Below are 18,911 nucleotides of genomic sequence, written 5' to 3'. Positions count from 1 at the left end.
CGCCGCCGAGAGACGTAACAATAAATAATCGAGTTTACAGCGAAATTAGCTTCCATTATCTTCGCGAGAGCTACGGTAGAAGTAAGTTCTGACCTCCGAAAAGTTAACGAACTCGAATGATCGAAGTTCCGGGTCCCCGGGGTAATTGACGTTTGCACGCCGACAACGTTACTAAGTAGACAGTTAATAATTTGTTTCTATTGTCGCCACAGAGTTCCACGACTCGTCCACGCTCATCCATCATAGTGCTCGTTCCCTTTGCTGCTTTTCCCGCCACGTGGACACGGTGGCGTCTCCGCGCCCGGGTTTTTCGCATCGCGTTTTCTGTACCGCTTCGCGATACCTGCCAACGGTTAAACGGTTTATAAACAGTCCCAGTCCGGCGATTTATTAGCCGGTGCCTTGGAGGGTTGCGAGGGACTACCCCCCGAAACGCGGTTAGGCCACTTTGCACGGTTCCTCAGAGCCTCGTCCCAGCCGAGGGGAAGTTCGACAATTTTTTCCACTTATAGAAATATTTTTTCTGAACAAATTAATTTGTGCATCTTATTGCTATTAGGACATGGCAATCATTTTTCCAAAATTTCTGTAAGACTGTTTGTGGCACACCATTCCCATGATGCAACCGTGAGGTTTTATTCGACACACCATTTTTTAATTTTATATTAAACTAGACAGACAGGTTCTGTTATTAGTTGAAAATGGAAATTTATTTTGAATGCCTGTGTTAATTTTTTAACTGACTGAACGCTCTCGAGTGCAACGTTTGAAATTCCTCTACGCAATCAGGACTGATAAATAAATATGTCCCAGCAGGTACGATCTCGCTTACAATGCATTCGAACAAACAACAATCGACATAAACGCGTTCCCAGTGTCCAGAAAAAAGAAACTCAGTCAATGCACTCGTACTATGACTCACGATTGCAGAGGGGATGAGTGAAATTAAGTGAAAGTGCGAACCGCAGATTACCCAAGTCAGAAAACTACACGAATTAAAGCAAGTGCCATTTAGTTAATTTAACGATGAGTGAAGCAGAGTGTCGTTACAGAGATAAATATTTCTTCGTTACAATTTTTACTTCTACACGCCGAACAGATTCTGCGTGTATTCTATTACCCGTACATTCTTTTTACGAGTGACTGGAGTAACCGTCGCAAAAACTTGCGGAATTATTCACCGGCCTCGGGGTTCGCCGAGCGAAAATATGGCCGCGCGACTCGCTGAGACGACGACGACGCGGATGATGTCGTCGTTCCGCGACGGTGCCTTGGAACATTTCCATGAAATTATTATTAAAGCTGGCGATTGCGGTTTGTCTCACTTTGCAGACGATTTGCATGCGTCCCGGCGAAAAAGTCGGCGAACCGCGGGCCTAAATGATCCTCTTGCGCGTTTCCAACCACCCGCGACAACGCGAAATCGTCTATCGTACGTTTCACGCGAAACACCTCTGTCCACAGTGTTCTCAAATCCAAATAATTCCGTAAGTCATTATTTGGAAAGAGGCACTCCTCTCCGATTTTTTCGAGCGTGCGAAAGAAAGTCCGACATCGGAGCTACTGTGATCGCGGCCTTAGTAATATATGCACAAAGTAGAATTGGTTGATCATGGTCAGACGCGTCAGACGATTCTTATGCAATAGCACGTGTATTCGCTGCATTTTCAAACTCGGTTTTCTCGAAAACGAAGTGTCAAACGAAAAAATGTTATTCCTTTTTCCGACTTATTTTTACATGTAGTATGACTCCCTGCTCGGTTGTACCACCCGTCCGGCCACACCCTGTATACAGTGAGCTTTCAATTTTGAAAGACTATTCCTGGATTTTCGTATTCCACGACCTGACCACAACTCATTCTATTCGCATGATTTTTCCATTACTAGTTGAAATTCTGGATGACAGCTATATTATATATAGTATATATATACAATGCAAAGATTATGCATAAATATATAATATTATATAATATGATGAAGAGGCCAATTTGTACTTTCTTCAAACGTTTGTAGCTCATTGCAACGTCGACCAATTTTGATGAAATTTTCAGAATATGTTTAATTGACACAGATCTACAAAACGTATTTCTAATATTTTCAATATTGGCCCACATAAAAAAGTTGTAAAATGCAACTTTTAGTATTTTTTTCTACAATTCCGACCAATTGCAATTTTTGAAACTTTTCACATCCAGTAGTAAACTAATTGCTCTAACTTCCTCTAACTTATAATAATATTATTATAGTATATATAATATTATTATAGCATATATAATAGTATACATAATAATCGTATATAGTACTAGAATATTAAAAAAGTTATCGTCTTTTTTAGAGCGTCCGAATATTAATCGGAGTCACTGTATGTGAAAAGGAAAAAGTTGTTTAAAATGTCGAAATTTATAACATATTTAAATTTCATCAAAATCGGAGGAGATGCCTCTTCCTAAATAATTACCGAAAATTTTTTTTTCACAGTTTGGTAAACAATTCTTGAAATATTTCAGGAGAAAGAAAATTTTGGAATTCTTTCAAGGGCTGGTTTCATCCAGTCTCACCCCTTTAATGCGAGAAGTGGTACGAAAAAATAGAGTTGAATACCCGTGTGCAAAGTTTCATAATTTTTCGAATCTACTGAACCTTCCCAAATGCTATTTTAAATGATCCAGTCTATAATGAATGATCATCTGAAGAATAGAGTAGCAGGATCCCGATCTTGTTTCATCAGGAGCAGTCTGATTGGTGGAATAAAGTGAAAGAGACCGCGTCAGTGAGGGGTGCTCGAAACGTGGAGTGCTCTCGTCGATTTCATGATAAAGGTGATTGAACGATTAGGACTCGTGGCGAAGAGAGTTCCGTCGCAACGGGAAGGGAGAGAGAGAGAGGAAGTGGAAGAGCGAGAGAGTAGAGCATCTAATTTAAAGATTCATTGGCAAGTAAATCCGCGGCGAATTAGAGATAACTCTCGCAGGAAATCCCGACGAGCGAGGTCCTTCGAGGACGACGCCGCGTCTCCGAGGCAGAGGGGGTTGAAGAAGGAGAGCAGAGGGGTGCTCTTAAGGCTATGATATCACCGGGAACGTATTTAACGGAGGATAAAGTACACGCTCGAGGAAAGAACTGTTCCGAGAATCTCTGGCTGTGCGAGATAAAGGGTGCGAGTGCCGTTCGATCGAATAAACGCGAGTGCCTCGTGTTTCTTCGCGACGAAGTAATACGCTCTCGTTATTTCACTCCTCGAGATTAAACCGGAACTGTTGTGCAATGAGCTCGGAAAAATACATTTGAAAATCTGCACGTAAAATTTCTGGATTTGCACACGTTTGCTGAACACGTTTTTCTTGCAACCTGGTATTATTTTATTACACTGCTGATGCGTAAAGTGTACGAGCCTCTATTGTGCACTTTGCGAACGTTTTGTGTGTATCTGATTTCTATTGGCGGAGCGAAGAGGTTGATTTCAGTAGAGAAACTTTTTTTTGCAAAGTTCTCAGACCGCGTGGGTGGCTGAGTCGCCAAAAACCAGAGTCTGGGGAACTCGTTCGGTCATAAAATCGAAGGATAGTTCAATTCTCCGACGTAAATCCTCGTGAGCCCTCTGATCGTATCTTCTGTACTGTTTCACAAAATCGGAGCGAAAAGTTCTTGCTGCTCGAAGACCTCCGAAATTTTGTAATCGTTTAACCCCATTTCCCACATATTTTCTAAAATATACACTGCAGATTGTTAAGAAAGTAAAACTGTAAAATTAATGAGTAACGACATCTGTGACATGTAAACAGAAATATTTGTACTGATAGACCTGCTTAATATAATATACATATACCTCATGGTTTGCCTAGTCAGTAGCTTATTGCGTATTGTAAAGACAAGGTCGTAGTGGTCCGAGAGTAAACACGAGTTATAGTACAAATATAAGTTGTATAATTAATAAACAAGTTTTTAAAACTAAAACTAAGAACGCTTTCCACATCCTATCACAGATAACAAAGTTTTTACGTATTCGTAAAATCAAAGTCTACCGATAGCTGTAAAGATGACGTGCATCGTTCCGCGATCCAGCATTGCGCGAGTGCTTGGCGAGCATCTGCAGGAACCACAGTACCATCCCCCGAAGCGGAACACGCGGTTTACAGCTGCAGAAGGCGGTGCTCGGGATGGAGCGGGTGGCGTTCAAATAATAAACACGGTATAACAAATTGATAATCCGGAACCCCATAATCGTACGCATATTTCGGCCCGGGAATCTGTGGCCCGACACTAAAAGAAGTTTCCACGCTCGTTGTTGCGCCAAATGGGCCGCCATAAAAGTGCGGGGGTGCCTGCCGCCCCTCTTCCTTTCTGATCCCACCGCGTCCACCCTCGCTTCTTCGTTCTACTCCTCCTCGATGCTCGACCGTCGAGCCGCCACCGGATAAAACTGTCTAGGAAATAGTTCGTATTTTTACATTTCGCCAAACGCGCCCGTATTTCCGTTTCCGGGGGATTTCGTCCGCTCTCTGGGGGCTTGCGACCTGGGAAACCGTCTCCTGCTTGCTTCCGATTCGATAATAACGAATATATTGTCGCCATTAACCCACCAGGTGCTCGCCAAAAAGAAGTAGTATAATAAAATGTCTGCGAATCGTATTGTTTTGTGATCAGAGAATCGAGGCCGAAACAATTAACGAATCCAGTGCGCACGCACGTTCCAGTGAGCCTGATTGCTTGAAAAATGTAAATATATTTGATCATAGAGGATCATTCTTTTAATGACTTGGTAATTGTTTAACGATGACGGTGATTATTCAAATCCGTTGATTCATATAGTAATTTGGGTTAATATTTGTGAGATGCACAACACTTTTTCTTATCGTTCTATTGAATATTATGAATAAATCTGTACGAATGTTCTTCTTCGCGCAAGTAGGGTGAATGTACTTTTGGTCTAGTTTGTGGGAGATTTTCTCGAACGGTAACTGCGCGCCTGTCTGGTTATGAACGACCAGTTCTACTTTAAGACGGTTCTTCCTCGTTACATGTAGTGGAGAAATGCGCGATTGTAGGTTTCGCAAATCAAATTCACCATTTTGCAAATCAATTTTACCCGTTAAGAATGCTTAGAATTAATTATGTCGTTCAGGTTGCGAAGATTTCGTTCGCCAACCAATTTTCTCGATGGAGCCACGAGGAGTGAGACGTGCCAATCATTTGAGAATCGCGTGTCCAAGAACACTACAGTTTACCGAGGAATCGACAAGGGAGCAAACTAGTGTTGGGCGACGGAAGAAGTGTCACCAGACGGAAGATAGCGTCTCGTTGGTAGGGTGGTTGCGCGTTCTTGGGGGATGATAGCAAGGAGGATAATGATAATCCAGCCTCTAGCCTAGTGCTGTCCCGAGGGATGCAGGGATTAATTGACACATCGGCGTTTTGGAGGCGAGTCTTCTGGGCTGGCGCCTCCGGTTTGCTACCCGGAGCGACGTGACTGATGAGACGCCTCGAACAAGCCATCGTGAAAAACACTCGTGGATTCTTTTGCGGCTGGTTCTTCTTTTTTCCCTCTCTCTCTCTCACTCTTTCTCGTGAGAAGGTATCCGCCAAGAATTACCAAGCAAACCCCCGACACCCACCCCGTTCGGCGGGCAAATAACTAATCGTACGTGGTTCCATCCCCTTCAGCAACGGTCTGGGACATAGCGTTGCGGCGTAGACGACGACACGTTCATGTTACAGATTGGAATTTAATGCGAGCCACGGTGACGCACGATCACACGCTGCCGAACCGGGGACTGACGGAGGGTTGTCTTCGGAGCACACGAAGACGAAGATGACGAGACGCGTCTTCGAGGAGCAGGGGCTGAAACTACGCTAATTGAAATTTTACCGAGCAGGATGGATTGTTCCCGGAGATCTACGGCTTTGATATTTCCGGCGGGGATAGGTCGTCTTCGGGATGTGGACGAGAGCCGTGGGGGTTGAGAGGTTCTGAAGATTGAGACGTTCTTCGTGTCTCAAGATTTTTGTTAAATGAAACATGAATTATTCTCGAAGCGATACTTTTATACTTACGAGGTTCCTTTTGTATCTTTCAATCGTTGAATTATATCAAAGCTTATTAGAAATTGGCTAAGTGAAATATAAAACAGTAAAGAAATAGAAAACTTTAAGAATATTGCAATGTTGTTTTTAATGTAATGATGTCGTTAAGGGATGAAATCAATTTTTATTTTATTCCTGCTTCCCCCACAATCAGTGAAGAACATTTTTATTTTGCATGAAGATCCGCAGTCTAGTTATTATTAGGTTGTTGCAAATGAAATGGCCGTTTTGAATCTTTAACATGAACTTTTATTTTTTACAAACTTTATTCATATTCCATTAATTGAAATAATTTCCATCGACATCAATGCACTTCTTCCATCGTGATACAAGTGCATCAATGCCTTCGATTCCAATCAATTCATCAAATGTAGTTTTTACAGCACGTTTTCCTTCGAATATTTTTCCATTCAAAAAGCCATCCAGGTGCTTGAACAAATGATAACCAGTAGGTGACAGGTCAGGCGAATAACGAGGGTGAGGAAGAACTTCACACTCTAACTCTGCTAATTTTTTTACTGTTTCTTTCGCAATATGTGGCCGAGCATTATCGTGAAGCAATATTACACCACGTCTATTGACTAATGCCGACTGTTGAACACGCAGGTTTTCGTTCGTTATATCAATTTCCTGACAGTATTTATCAGCAATTATGGTTTCACGTGAACTCCTTTCAACTATCTGTTCTAAATCTAAATCTTTAATAGCTGCTGGCTTACGACCGCGAGGCTCATTTTCCAGATTTGTATCTCCGGAACGAAATTTTTCAAACCAAAACGCCTTATCACTTGCTATACCTTCATCGATAGCGGCATTTATGTTTTTCGCTGCTTCAGGCGCAGTATGTCCAAGTTTGAACTCGTACAAGTAAATTATATGAATTTCCTTTTTTTCTCTCCATGGTGAACGAAAATCGATTTTGAGAATCCTGTATACTATATAATATTAATAATCTTATACACGCAAATTCATGTACGAGATATGTATTATACTTTTCGAATTGTACAACCGCTTCTGTCGTGGAAAAACTAAACTACAAGGGCGGGAAGTTTCAAATGTGAAAAACGGTCATTTCAATTGCAACAACCTAATACTTTAGGCATTGCTCATTATCAAATACCAACGGAATTTTGCTGGCAATCCTGAGTCGTGTACAATTGATTATTAAATATGTGGGGATGTTTACATCGGGAAGGCCATCAACCGACCGAGTCGTTGCCCTCGTACCGAAAACATCAAATGATACACGTTAGCTGCTGTAAACAGTCGAGGACCGGCGAATGAACTGACAAGTAAACCTAGGCCAGTGTCATTGCCCGTACCCCGACTGTGCGTACCACCTGTGTGTACAACGACAAAGCCAGGCCGCGGAGGACGCGGAACGTCTTTTGTCCAAAAACGCAACGATACGAACCACAGATCGGAATACGAACTCGATCACGACTTGCGGCTACGACACACGTTTAACAATTACGATTTACGGCTTACGATTAACCTTTAACTACCCGCGCTAGTGTAAAAAGTACACCAATGTTACGTGAAAATTCAGGGTGCGGGTAGTTAAAGGTTAAGAATCTGCGAATAAGGACACGTTTTGTATTATACCTGTACTGTCTATCTTTGTTATTTCTGTCTCGTTATTCTAAATAAATGTCAGATACTTTGATTCTCAATAATCTTGTTCCTACAAATGTAAGCTATAATCAGTTGTTAGTATGTGCAAAGTGTCTAGTTCATTTTAACCAACAAGGTTTTATCGAAAGAATAAACCTAGATAATGTCTGGAGAACAGACTATTCTTCACTCTGAAACGGTTAAAATTGGTCTCACCGGCCAAACGACCCGAGATCTTAAAATTTTCACTTTCAGACGTGGGCGCTGGTCATTGCGAAAGGGTTGAGAGTCCGATAAGGGATACCGCGTCGAGGGGTCGAAGGCAAAACGCGTCCAGAGCGAGGGCCGAGAGGGCAAAGAGGGCCGAGAGAGGGTACGTGGGCATCGGTGCCAGCAGGCCGCGTGAGTTATGGCCGTCCCGACGCTCTCTCCCATTGGCCCTCGGCTCAATTTACAGATGATTCCGCGTGTTACCGCCTGGCCAACGGCTGGTTAACCTTCGTGCCAAACACTTAATCTTCCTGTGTGTCCCGCGACTGCCGCTTCAGATCGCGACTTTCCCGATAACACTCCGCTCCGCTTTGCTTTGCTTTGCTCGGCCTCGGAATGGTTAGATAAATGGAAAGAGGCGTTCTATGGGGGCTATCGTTTTGAGGACCGTCGGCCCTAGTGGCCCATAAACTTGGCCACCCTTCTGATCCCATTGCCAGGCTACCAGCGTGTACATGCGACCTTCCTGTCGCTGGAGCGTGCCACGGACCTATCCCCCGCAGATTTATCGGTCCTCGATGGCCCGACAATAGCCAACAAGTTGCTGGAAAACGATCGAGAACTCCTCTACCTTCTCATCGACACCGGCTACCAAGCAGTCGACACTGTCTTCGGGGTTAATGGCCGGTGATCAAGGTCGCGGGACCAGGTTAAACGAGGACCTTGACCTGCTAATTCGCTTTTTGACGAGTCTGTTAGGCAAGCGTTGAATCGGTCTCTTTTGTGCTGCGATCTTTGAGGAACTTCCTAGGTTGTAACGTGTTTTATGAATGCGGATCTTCACGCAAAATAAAAATTGTCTGCACCAATTTCCAGGAACAGCATTCACTTAGGAATTTCTTTTACTCTAATTCTCTTAATCTCAACTCAACAGTAAAGTTTTTATGATAATCGTGCCTTACGAAAATTACGACATCAATTATAGAAATGAAAACATTTTCCACCGGGAGTCTGGTATTATAACATAAGTCATGTTTGGTATGATAACAGTGTTTGGTTGGGTAACAGGTTAATTAATTTTTCCGGAGGAATGTACCCCGCGAATGGATTTGAACGACAGTTCTAGAAAATTTAGGGGGAATTGTCGGCTCCGCAATTAACCTTTCGAAAAGCCCGGGGCTAACGGGGTAATTCTATAGAGGCGATGCAAATTTCTACGCCTCTTTCTGTGTATGCGGCATGCACCGTGGCATTAAGTGTCTGGTTGTCTAGTGAAAGTTCGTAATGAAGTGCACATGGCGGACTGGACGAAGTTGTTACTCAACTGAATATTTTATGCTAAAGTGAAGATTGAATATGTGTCTCCTGGGGCCTGATAATTATCTTGGTATTTCTTCATTTGTGCTCCGCGTTAATGCGCGCGGAACGCACTCGTATCAAGTGTTTGTGGAAGAAAATGCTCGCTATAGCCAATGCAAAAAATCTATCGAAGAAAACGTTAGAAAGTATTTCATTCGTTCGTGATAGAACAGTCACGAAGAACTGCAAGAATGAATACGTTATTAAAAAATAATTCATTCTTCATCCCTGAGAAGTTGTTTGAAATTATTTGTAAAAATGACTCGACGATTGTTTCACATATTCTCCGGTCACTCTTGATCAACTCTTTCCACAGTTGATTTGATGAACGACTCGATCCTCCGGAGTTAATAAATCAAAATGAACTGTCCGTTGCGCGTTAATCATTAATGTTATTTGATTAGCTCCTGGCTTGTGGTTTATCTTCATGTAAAATTTGGTGCAGTGGCTGCTTTCAGTTTTAGCCATATTCGATAACAATTTTATACAGATTTCTTCGCTTCGCTAATTTTTCCTCGAGAATTAGACGAAGAAGATGATCTCTAACGATTTGAATGGATCCGCCATGAAATCGTGAAAATCATTAATCTTTCAATAATTAAACAAGTTGTATCGCGTGCCGTAAAATGTTTAAATCGCCATTAATCTTGAAACTCTGTCAAACAGAGTCCAACTCAACTCCATAGCCTATCAATCCACGAATCAAACGATCGATCCAACAACTCGCAGACCGCTCGCTCGAAAATCAAAAACTCGACATCCTAATTCAACTCGTTCTTCGCGCAACCCCCTTGACCACCAAATTTGTCGAGCTCTGCCAAACAAAGCGTACATAAATCAAGAAAAGCTGCCATGTAGGAAGAGCGGTGGCTAACGAAAGAAATCATTAGCCTCTCGGGATCGACACATGGCGTTGCTGAATGGAGTCGAGGTTCGAATAGCCTAATCGACGTCAAACGAAACCTCAAACCAGAACGAATTGTCGGTGGGTTCTGGGGTCACGACGACGAAGACACGCGGGGACCGAAACCGTGGATTCCGGAAGACAATAATTCATCCTCATTGAAAGGGTTTACGGGCTGCGGGCTCGCATGTGCTGGCCATCGGTCCATCGATTGTCCGCTCCGGGAGATACATCATAATTCTACGGTGTAGAGAGTGTAGAAACACCGTTTACTTTGCGAGTGTTAGCTTGTGGAAAACGCGCGCGCGCGGTTTTCGCACATGATGGACACCAGATGCCGACGATCCTCGAGGAAAAGGAGTAGCAAGAGGTTAGAGAGGAGAACTGTCATTAGCCGACGGACACTGGGCACCCCGTGGCGTACCACAATGTGTCCCCTGCTCAGACGATATACCATGCTACCTGACCCCGACAGGCTAATGCTATAAACAGACTCGCCGAATCCTCGCCACCGCCGTTAATTGACTCTGCGGCCCACTGTTTGTCGCTCGAACCCCGCCGTGACGACCACTATACGACTGTACCGGGACTGTCTTAATTGATAATGACAACGAGCATCGTTTTTTCGCCGATTCTCGAGCCTGTTAATCCACGGTGATTTATGAGCCAGTTGGGCGAATTCAAAGCCTACGGGTAATCGAAGCGATTGGCTTTTTCACCTTTTTTACCCTCGATGGATTGTCAATTTGACTCCGTACGATCGACGTTACTTGTGTTACCGATATCACAATTGTACGGCTTTTTGTCAAAGTTGTTTATTAAATGTGCGTGTTTTGCTTGGTTTAATTTGTCTTGTCATAGATTATAAACTATTGCAATAATCTCTTCACGCGGTGTAGACTTTTTTATATTTCTTATTGTTAGTGTACTAGAATGATAGATATAAGAAACTTTCTTTTCAACCCCTAAGTGAACTATTGAACCATTTTTGTTTGATTGTTTCCGTCGCTTCTTCAACTGTTATGGTTATTAAGCGACTATTGAACCAGCCACAGTTCTGATGAAATTCAAAGATTTAGACAAGCCATTCCATTACTCCATTAAGCTTTTGACACTGAAGGGTAGAAGTGAATGAAAGGTAGAATTGAATGAAAGGTAGAACATCAAATACACTATTCCAATTGTTTTTTCTATGTCCACTGTGAAAGTCTGCTTTCAGAGTCGAATTAAGGGTTGAAGTCTCCGGCCTTCCGCGCAACTGAATCACCGAACCTCAAAGAGCCCTCCTGCCACATCCTCTGCTATCATCAAACAAGAGTTCAATCCTCAAATCTACATACTAGATCCAGCTTAATTCGATATACCAATTCAATGACATGTTGGAGGCTCCTCCAAAATCCGTCTCAAAACATCAATTTAGGATTAATCGTGGATAACTTCGTCCACGGAGACAGTTATCACTAGACTGCGGATTTTTATGCATTTAGGAAGAAATTGTGAAATATAAAACAGTGAAAGATCAGAGAAAAATCAGGATATTGTTATGATGTTCTCAATGTGAAAAATCTATTAAAGGATCAAGTGAATTTTTATTTAACTCTTGCACAAAGGTCCGCAGTCTAGTTATCACTCTGAACTCATGAACTCCTTAAACCACCAGTCCCCATCAAAATAAACCCTCAATAGCAGCACTTCTTACCTTGCTGGTTGCTCTTCCTCGTGGTCTTTTTTTCTTTCATCCACGGATATTCGGGTACGTTGACGGAGGGGTCGGCGACTCCGTGGGGATCCATCATCGCGTGGTAGCCCGGATGATGTGATCCCGGACTGATGGATCCTCCGGTTCCCGGCGAGTGTTGTAGGCTACCGTCGCCGGCCAGTTGCGGCAACGCGGTCATGAACTCGGCCATGGAGGGTTGGCTGTTGATGAACCCGGTTTCGGCGGGTCCGCAGGTCGGGTCCATGGCTGGATGATGGGTCCCGTGCGGGGGCAGCCCGGCTGGGGCACCTGCCCCCGCGGCCACCGTGGCCAGCCAGAAGCCGCCCCCTCCGTCGTTCGCCAGGACGGGTGTCGTCGGCCTCGTCTTCAGGCTCGCGAGCTCCTTGCCTGCGTGGACCAACGCCTCGAGGTGTCCGCCGGGCTGCTGCACGTTGCCCGAGCTGCCCAGCTGCGCCGATTCGTCGGGGTCCTCTTCCTGGTGCGCCAGCGGCTGTTGTTTGCCGCGCATGGAACGACGCGGACGCTCGATCGATGCTGGCAGGGGTGAACCACTTTATTCCTCAAACCTTATAGGATCCCCTAACTCTCCTACAGGTCGGTTGCAACGACTACCGACTAAACAATTACGTCCTCGACTGCTCCAAGCAGTGTGCAGCGCTAGAGTATCATCCTCGGTAGAAGGATCTCAGTGGAACACCCTTCTCATAGAACGACTCCTACAACCGTATCAGATACAACGACTCGAGAATCACGTTCTCCAGGTGAACCGACCTGGTCCTCAGTGCAACATCCTCCTCCTAGAACAACTGTATCAACCTTACATCCAAGTCTCTACTTCCAGACATCGACACAACAATCCTAGCACTCAAACATCTCGGCACCTTCTCGGATTCAGCACCTTCTCTACAACTTCGTCAGCGTACCCCACTTCAGTGTACCTCTACACCTACGGTACCTCACTTCAGGCCCCGCTTCACCGAAACCCTGTCAGCGTTGTTCACCGGCGGGGTACACCACGTTCACCGCGTCGTCATCGTTCGCGACGGGGGTCGGAGAACCCACGATGGCAGAGCGGTGTCTAGGTACACAGAGAACACTCGCGCCCTGAGCAGTAGGCTCGACGATCACAAAAACCGCGGTCGCACTGTCACAGGATCGATGAAAACGCGCGAGATCGCCGGCGGACCGAATGGTAGAGCGCGGCTACCAGGAGCGTGTTCCGATCGGCCGGAACCCAGGCTGGCGAGGCAGGCTGGCGATTCCGATGTTCGTCTACGAAGAGGACGAGGAAGAAGGTGGTGGAGGAGGAGGAGAAGGAGAAGGAGGAGGAGATGGAGGTGGTGGTAGAGTACCGCGAGGAGGGCAACAGGAGAAAGATAGGCGAGAGAACGCCGGCGAGCTCTTTTCGTAGGTGGCGGGGAGAAGAGGAGGGAGAACACCGGGGTTGCACCGGGAGAGCGCGAGAGGTGGAGAGGATGATGGCCTCGGTAGGAGAAGGAGACGCACTACGGCGACGGGTTCCACTCTCGAGAGTTGCCACCGCGCGCCACCGCTCTTTTTCGCTTCTGCAGTGTTCTCCGTGGCGTGTCTCTGTTGTTACTGCTGTCTCTCTTGCCCCGGCCGAGGTAGGGGGTCCGCTGGTCCGTGCTTCGAGACGCCGGTGGGGGACGAGAGGGGGTCACGTGATCGTCGCTCGCAGAAACGACCTGCCAATCCCCGCGCGGTATCCGGGAGGAGGAGGCACGGCCCTCCGAACCTGTGGGCGGACCCGTGTTCCTCGGAGGGCTCGGAGGGCACGGAACCAGCGGGGCACACGCAGAAACACGCAGACACAACACACCGTCCTTCCTGCGACGCTGCAACCGACCGACTCTCTCTTCACTCTCTACTCTACTATGCTTTCGATCCCGGCGAGCACGAGGCCGACTTGGGCGGTCATGGATTCCGGCGCAGATGTGGGCGGGACGCGCAAGTGCACCGTACGCCACGTGGTGGGGAAGCTCTCACGTGCTCGGCCACGCGGTCCCTTGTCTTTCGGCGCGGGGGAACTGCGGAGTAAGAGGTAAAAATCTAGCCTGAGATCTTGACGGAACGAGAGAGTGAGAGAAAGAGAGAGGTGGGTATGTGTTTATGGCCGCTGGTGGATAACTAGACGAACGGATCGCGGGATCGCGGATCTCAGGATCATGGGAATTGGTTTTATTGACCTCGGGGAAGGAACACGGTGTTTGTTTGTAAGGCTTGCTGGAATGGAGGGTTGCTTTGGATTGTGGAGATAGGAATGACTTTTTTACCATTCTCACACAGTTGTATTCGGTTCGGAAACTCGCGTAAGAATAAGGGTGGAGAGACAAGAAAGTCTTACGACAAATTATTGAATTCTTCATTTAATCAAGACTCTCTGGGTTTTGTAAATTTGTCGAGAATTTATATGATCGTGTACGTCGTTCGTTCTTGAGTTTCTCAGTTCGTCGAGAATGTCTATTAACACATATGTCGTTCCGTGAGGGTGGAGAAGGGAAAAGGGAAAAGTGGAGACAAGGAAGAATCCCAGTTCAGCAGGGTTAGAGGATGCATTACAAAAGCATTGAAATTTGAAGGAAACTATTATTGACATATTTCATATTTTTTGGGACGAGAAACACCGCAGAAACGGTTCGAAATTTACGGGAGAGGGAGAGAGCGAGGGAACGGAGATGATGCAGTAAGTTCGATAGGCAATTCAGTGCGGTGGGATGTGCATCGAATGCAACGATGTGACGTCGTCGCAACGGTTTCGGCTGCTGGGGGCGCCGGCTGGTGCTACGACTACTTGCCATGGGGCAGTTTTGATGACAGATTACCCGATCCGCTTTGTGGAGAAGCTCTCATTTGGACAGCCCGTTTGATTGAAAAGTTCGCCGACCGTTTATCGAAACAGACTAAAAAATACATATAGTGTGCACTACTACCCTCGTTCTGCGGTACCCTCCGGGATGGAAATGAGCCAGTCTTTCTTTATCCCTTCGACTGTACTTTGATCGAGAGCTTCGGAATTATCACGAAAAAAGAGAAGTTGCTCGATTCTTCGTGTAGATACCCCAGTGAAGAAAAATGATACATTTTTTGCAGATGCAATCTTGCTGCACACACACCCCTTGTCCATTATACATATTGTTCTGCAATTTTTGTGTCTGGGAGGTTCACCGAAATGTCGGGAATATTCGGACACTCTTAAAAAGACGACAACTTTTTTAATATCGAACCATAGGATTTGATCTTTTTTGAGAAGTCAGGCTTGCTACACAACATGAACAAATTTTTTGATAATAATTGCAAGTTGCCGGAATTGCAGAGAAAATAGTCAAAGTTGCATTTTGCAACTTTTTTACGTGGGTTTGTATGGAAACCTTAGAGAACACGTTTCGTAGATCTAAACTACTTGCTGTAGCTTCCCAAAAAAGTTGCAAACAAGTATGCAAATATATTACTATCGTCCACAATTCGTGAAAAACCAACCCCTATAATCCTCAAAATCAATAAAAGAAGGACTTCCAAATTGAAGGAACGCATAACAGTTTCGAAATCTCCTACGTCTCGCCACCCTTTCTCACGATCCGCGATCAAAAACACAGTAGAAAAAAAATGTCAGGGAAAAAGTGCAGGGCCAGGAAAGAATCAGGGCATCAGAGATCGATGATCCAGCGAATCGCGGGGTTAGTGCGAAAATTTCGGCGACGCTGGCAGGGGCGGCGACCGGTTCGCAAACGCTCACAGGGCGCGGATGGCTCTGAGCGGAAAGCAGAGGCAAGAGAGCGAGAGATCGGGTCGAGGGAGGAGAGCAGCCGCCACATCTGCCGCCAGATTTAACTATACATTACAGACACACGATATGTCAAAGTCCTATACTTCATATCGACTCCGCCATTTATTAAAAGTTTCATCGCGCGCGCTCACCGCTTCCCCGCGTCGCGACCCCTCCGATCCTCTGGCGCGCACCGTCGAAGAATATAGGAAGGATGCTCGAAATATACGAACGAAAACTTCCAAGGAAGAATATATCGGGGTGGATGGCGGGGGTGGAGAGTGTCGAGTTCGGATCGACGCGTTTCCCGCGCCTCCGGGGACACCGGGCTTTTCCGATCCCGATTCCACCCCCGATCGACCTTCCATCACGTTCTACCACGGTCTCCTCGTCGTATTCGTGTCAGAGCTTTGTAATTAGTCGTCCGTGGATTTTTACAGAGTTCGGAAAGTCGTAAGTGGACTGCGGATTTTATGCATTTACAGCGAAAACGAGTTGACGCAACTTATAACCGAGTTCCGATGATGCATAATTTTTGTCTTGTCCTTGTCATTTCAAAATTCTCACTTCTTTGTGGATGAAGCAGGAATTTCTTGTTCTTCGTTGTGAGAAATATCAATCGCTTGTGTATTTTTTCTCACCTGGAAAGGCGAAAGTATCTAATTTGAAAATTCTTAGCAGATTGAGAAGAAGAAGTAGAAGAAAGAGACGATCGAGCTTGTTCAAATTGGGTATGAACGTCTCGAAGATCGGTTGTACACGAGTTTCTTTATGCCACTCGATAGCCTATACAAGGCATCTTCACGGAGGGGGTGGCGATGTCAATATATATGCAAACGCCGACATAACGATCTATCGGTACGTAAATATATATAAGAGGCGGGGAGGGCGAAGGGGGGCGAAGAGGAAGGCGTCGACAAAAAAGCGGGGGTGGGATAGCCTGACAGGGGTGGCTCGGAGGAGCCACCCTCCGGAGGTAACGGGGGTGGGAAACGGGCAAGGAGAGAGAGAGGAAACCGGGAAGAGCTTAATATAAAACTTCATTTCGCAATCGGTGGCAGCCGGAGAGGAAAAGGAGAGAACTGACAGACAGAAATTCCAGTTTCGTCGCGGGAAACGGTACCGCCGCGTCGCGCCGCCCGGCCCGGTGGAATCCCATTTTTCTAGTATTAAGCTTAACCGAGATAAGATAAGAGGCGTAGTCTCGCTGATTTCGAGCACGGACTTTACCGTGAGAGACACAGAAATTTTCGTCGCGCGAAAAATCTCACCGGTAAACGACACGGTGCGCTCGTCCCGGCGAATGTACGGCTCGCAGATGGCTCAGACGTTTGGATTTTACGAAAATCGTAAAGTATATCCGGAGATTTTTCATTATTCTCGAAGCAGGGAACGAGGAGTGCAATTGCGGACGTTGTTCAGACGCAAGGACGTTATTAGACCGCGAATTTTCGGCATTTATCAAAGAATTAGGTTGGTGAAATTACAACACGAAACGATCGACAGTGAAATTATTTTTACGGAAATATTTCCCTTCGTATAATCTAGAAAATCATAATTGGACAGCGGATCTTTATGCAAAATAAACATTTTCATTCCAAATCGCATCAAACTGGAGCTAAATAGAAATTGATTTTCTTTCTTAATACATTTAACAGCTTTACTGTATTAAATTACATCCCTTCAGTTTTCTCATAAATGCATAAAATCCGCTGTCTAATCATAATTGGATGGAATTCTGGAAATTGATTAAAGAAACACATTACCGTCGAATCGAAGACAGCCGTTCGAGAAGCAATTAAAGAAGGGACAATTCGAATGAAAAAACGCGACGTTTCCGGTGGCTTCAAAGGCAAGGGGCGATTTTATTTGGCGTCTTTAACGAGTTCGCTTTTACCTCAGACGTCGCCGGCGAAGGAAAAAGTTCGTGGAAGGGTCGTGTTTCCAGGGGACGTAGGGCGAAAGCCTCCCTTGTGGAAAGGCGAGCACTGCCGAGGACTCGTTTCGGTGATCCGGTGATTGACAGATCGAGCCCCACACTCTCTCTTTTCCTCTATGACCGTGGCATGCTAAAATGGCGACGAAAGATGGTTTATTTATAATGGCGGATGCTGGCCCGGACCTGGCTCGGCGTATTTTTCTCGTTTCGCTGACGAGAAAATGTCCCTTCGGTCAAGCTCAATCACTTTTACGTTTCCGGTTCTCGGGAATGGGGGTGAATAGTTGCCCTCCGTTGTTCGAGAAAGTTTTACAAGAAGTATTATTGTAGCAGGCTTCATAAATGAATAGAATAAAACATTTTATTCGATGAAGTGTCTAGGACGTAACTGATAAAACGGCTTATTGAATGAATTGTTTTAGAATAAATCTGGTGAAACATTTTATTGAATGAATTGTTTTAGAATAAATCTGGCGAAACGTTTTATTGAATGAATTGTTTTAGAATAAATCTGGCAAAACGTTTTATTGAATGAATTGTTTTAGAATAAATCTGGTGAAACATTTTATTCAATGAATTGTTCTAGAACAAATTAGTGGAACATTTTATTCTAGGACGAGAAACAATTCAAATCCCTCCTACTCAATAAACCAAACACAATTTTTCCTGGAGTCTTGCAGAATGATTTTGAACGTTGAAAAAATTCGGTAGTTTCGTGCTTGCGGGAGGTTCCCTCCAATAAGTTCCAGCCGAAAGATCCCAAATCAACGGAGAACAAGGTAGAGACCACGTGGTGTGGGTATGGGGGTGTGTGACAGAAGGACGGAGACGCAGACAGAAAGACGGAGAAGCGGCCGTTGAACGGGAGTGGCAGTTCTTGCGATTAGCGAGCGACTAGGGGAAGCTCTCTCGCTGCCGGAGTCTGAGGTTTTAATTAAGCATTCACTGCGGATGATATCGCATGCCTCTTTATACTTCATAGCAGCCAGATGTTGCTACGAGGTCCTTCCTCGCCTTAGGTCCTCCCGGAGCCGAGCCGCGCCAGCGCGACGGAAGGAACGTCGCTATTTCGTTTTAATTATGCATGTTTAATTTGCTTATATCCTAGCCCTCCATGATACCCGGCCGCGACTAGACGTTTCCTGGCCGAGGAACACTCGTTTGCCTTGTTTGCCATCGGCTAATCTGCTTCTCCTATTCGAAACCACCGAGAATCCTATCGAATCCTCCTATGAATTATATCCCGGTGCCATCATTTCGAATTACGACCTGGAACCGGCACTTCCGTGAAAATTCGAGT

General features: G+C 45.4%; 1 protein-coding gene across 1 annotated transcript in view; it reads right to left on the bottom strand.

Moving 5' to 3' along the window:
- Positions 1–13,462, bottom strand: part of LOC143207974 (uncharacterized) — a 48,404-nt gene extending 34,942 nt beyond the window's left edge. Inside the window, exon 1 of the mRNA XM_076421949.1 lies at positions 11,868–13,462. Coding sequence (XP_076278064.1) covers positions 11,868–12,396 — 529 coding nt within the window. The 5' untranslated portion in view covers positions 12,397–13,462. The remainder of the gene's footprint in view (positions 1–11,867) is intronic.
- Between the last annotated feature and the right edge of the window lie 5,449 nt (positions 13,463–18,911).

This window comes from Lasioglossum baleicum, chromosome 4 (assembly GCF_051020765.1).
Source record: "Lasioglossum baleicum chromosome 4, iyLasBale1, whole genome shotgun sequence".
Taxonomy (NCBI): Eukaryota; Metazoa; Arthropoda; class Insecta; order Hymenoptera; family Halictidae; genus Lasioglossum; species Lasioglossum baleicum.
This window is presented reverse-complemented; position numbering and strand designations above follow the sequence as displayed.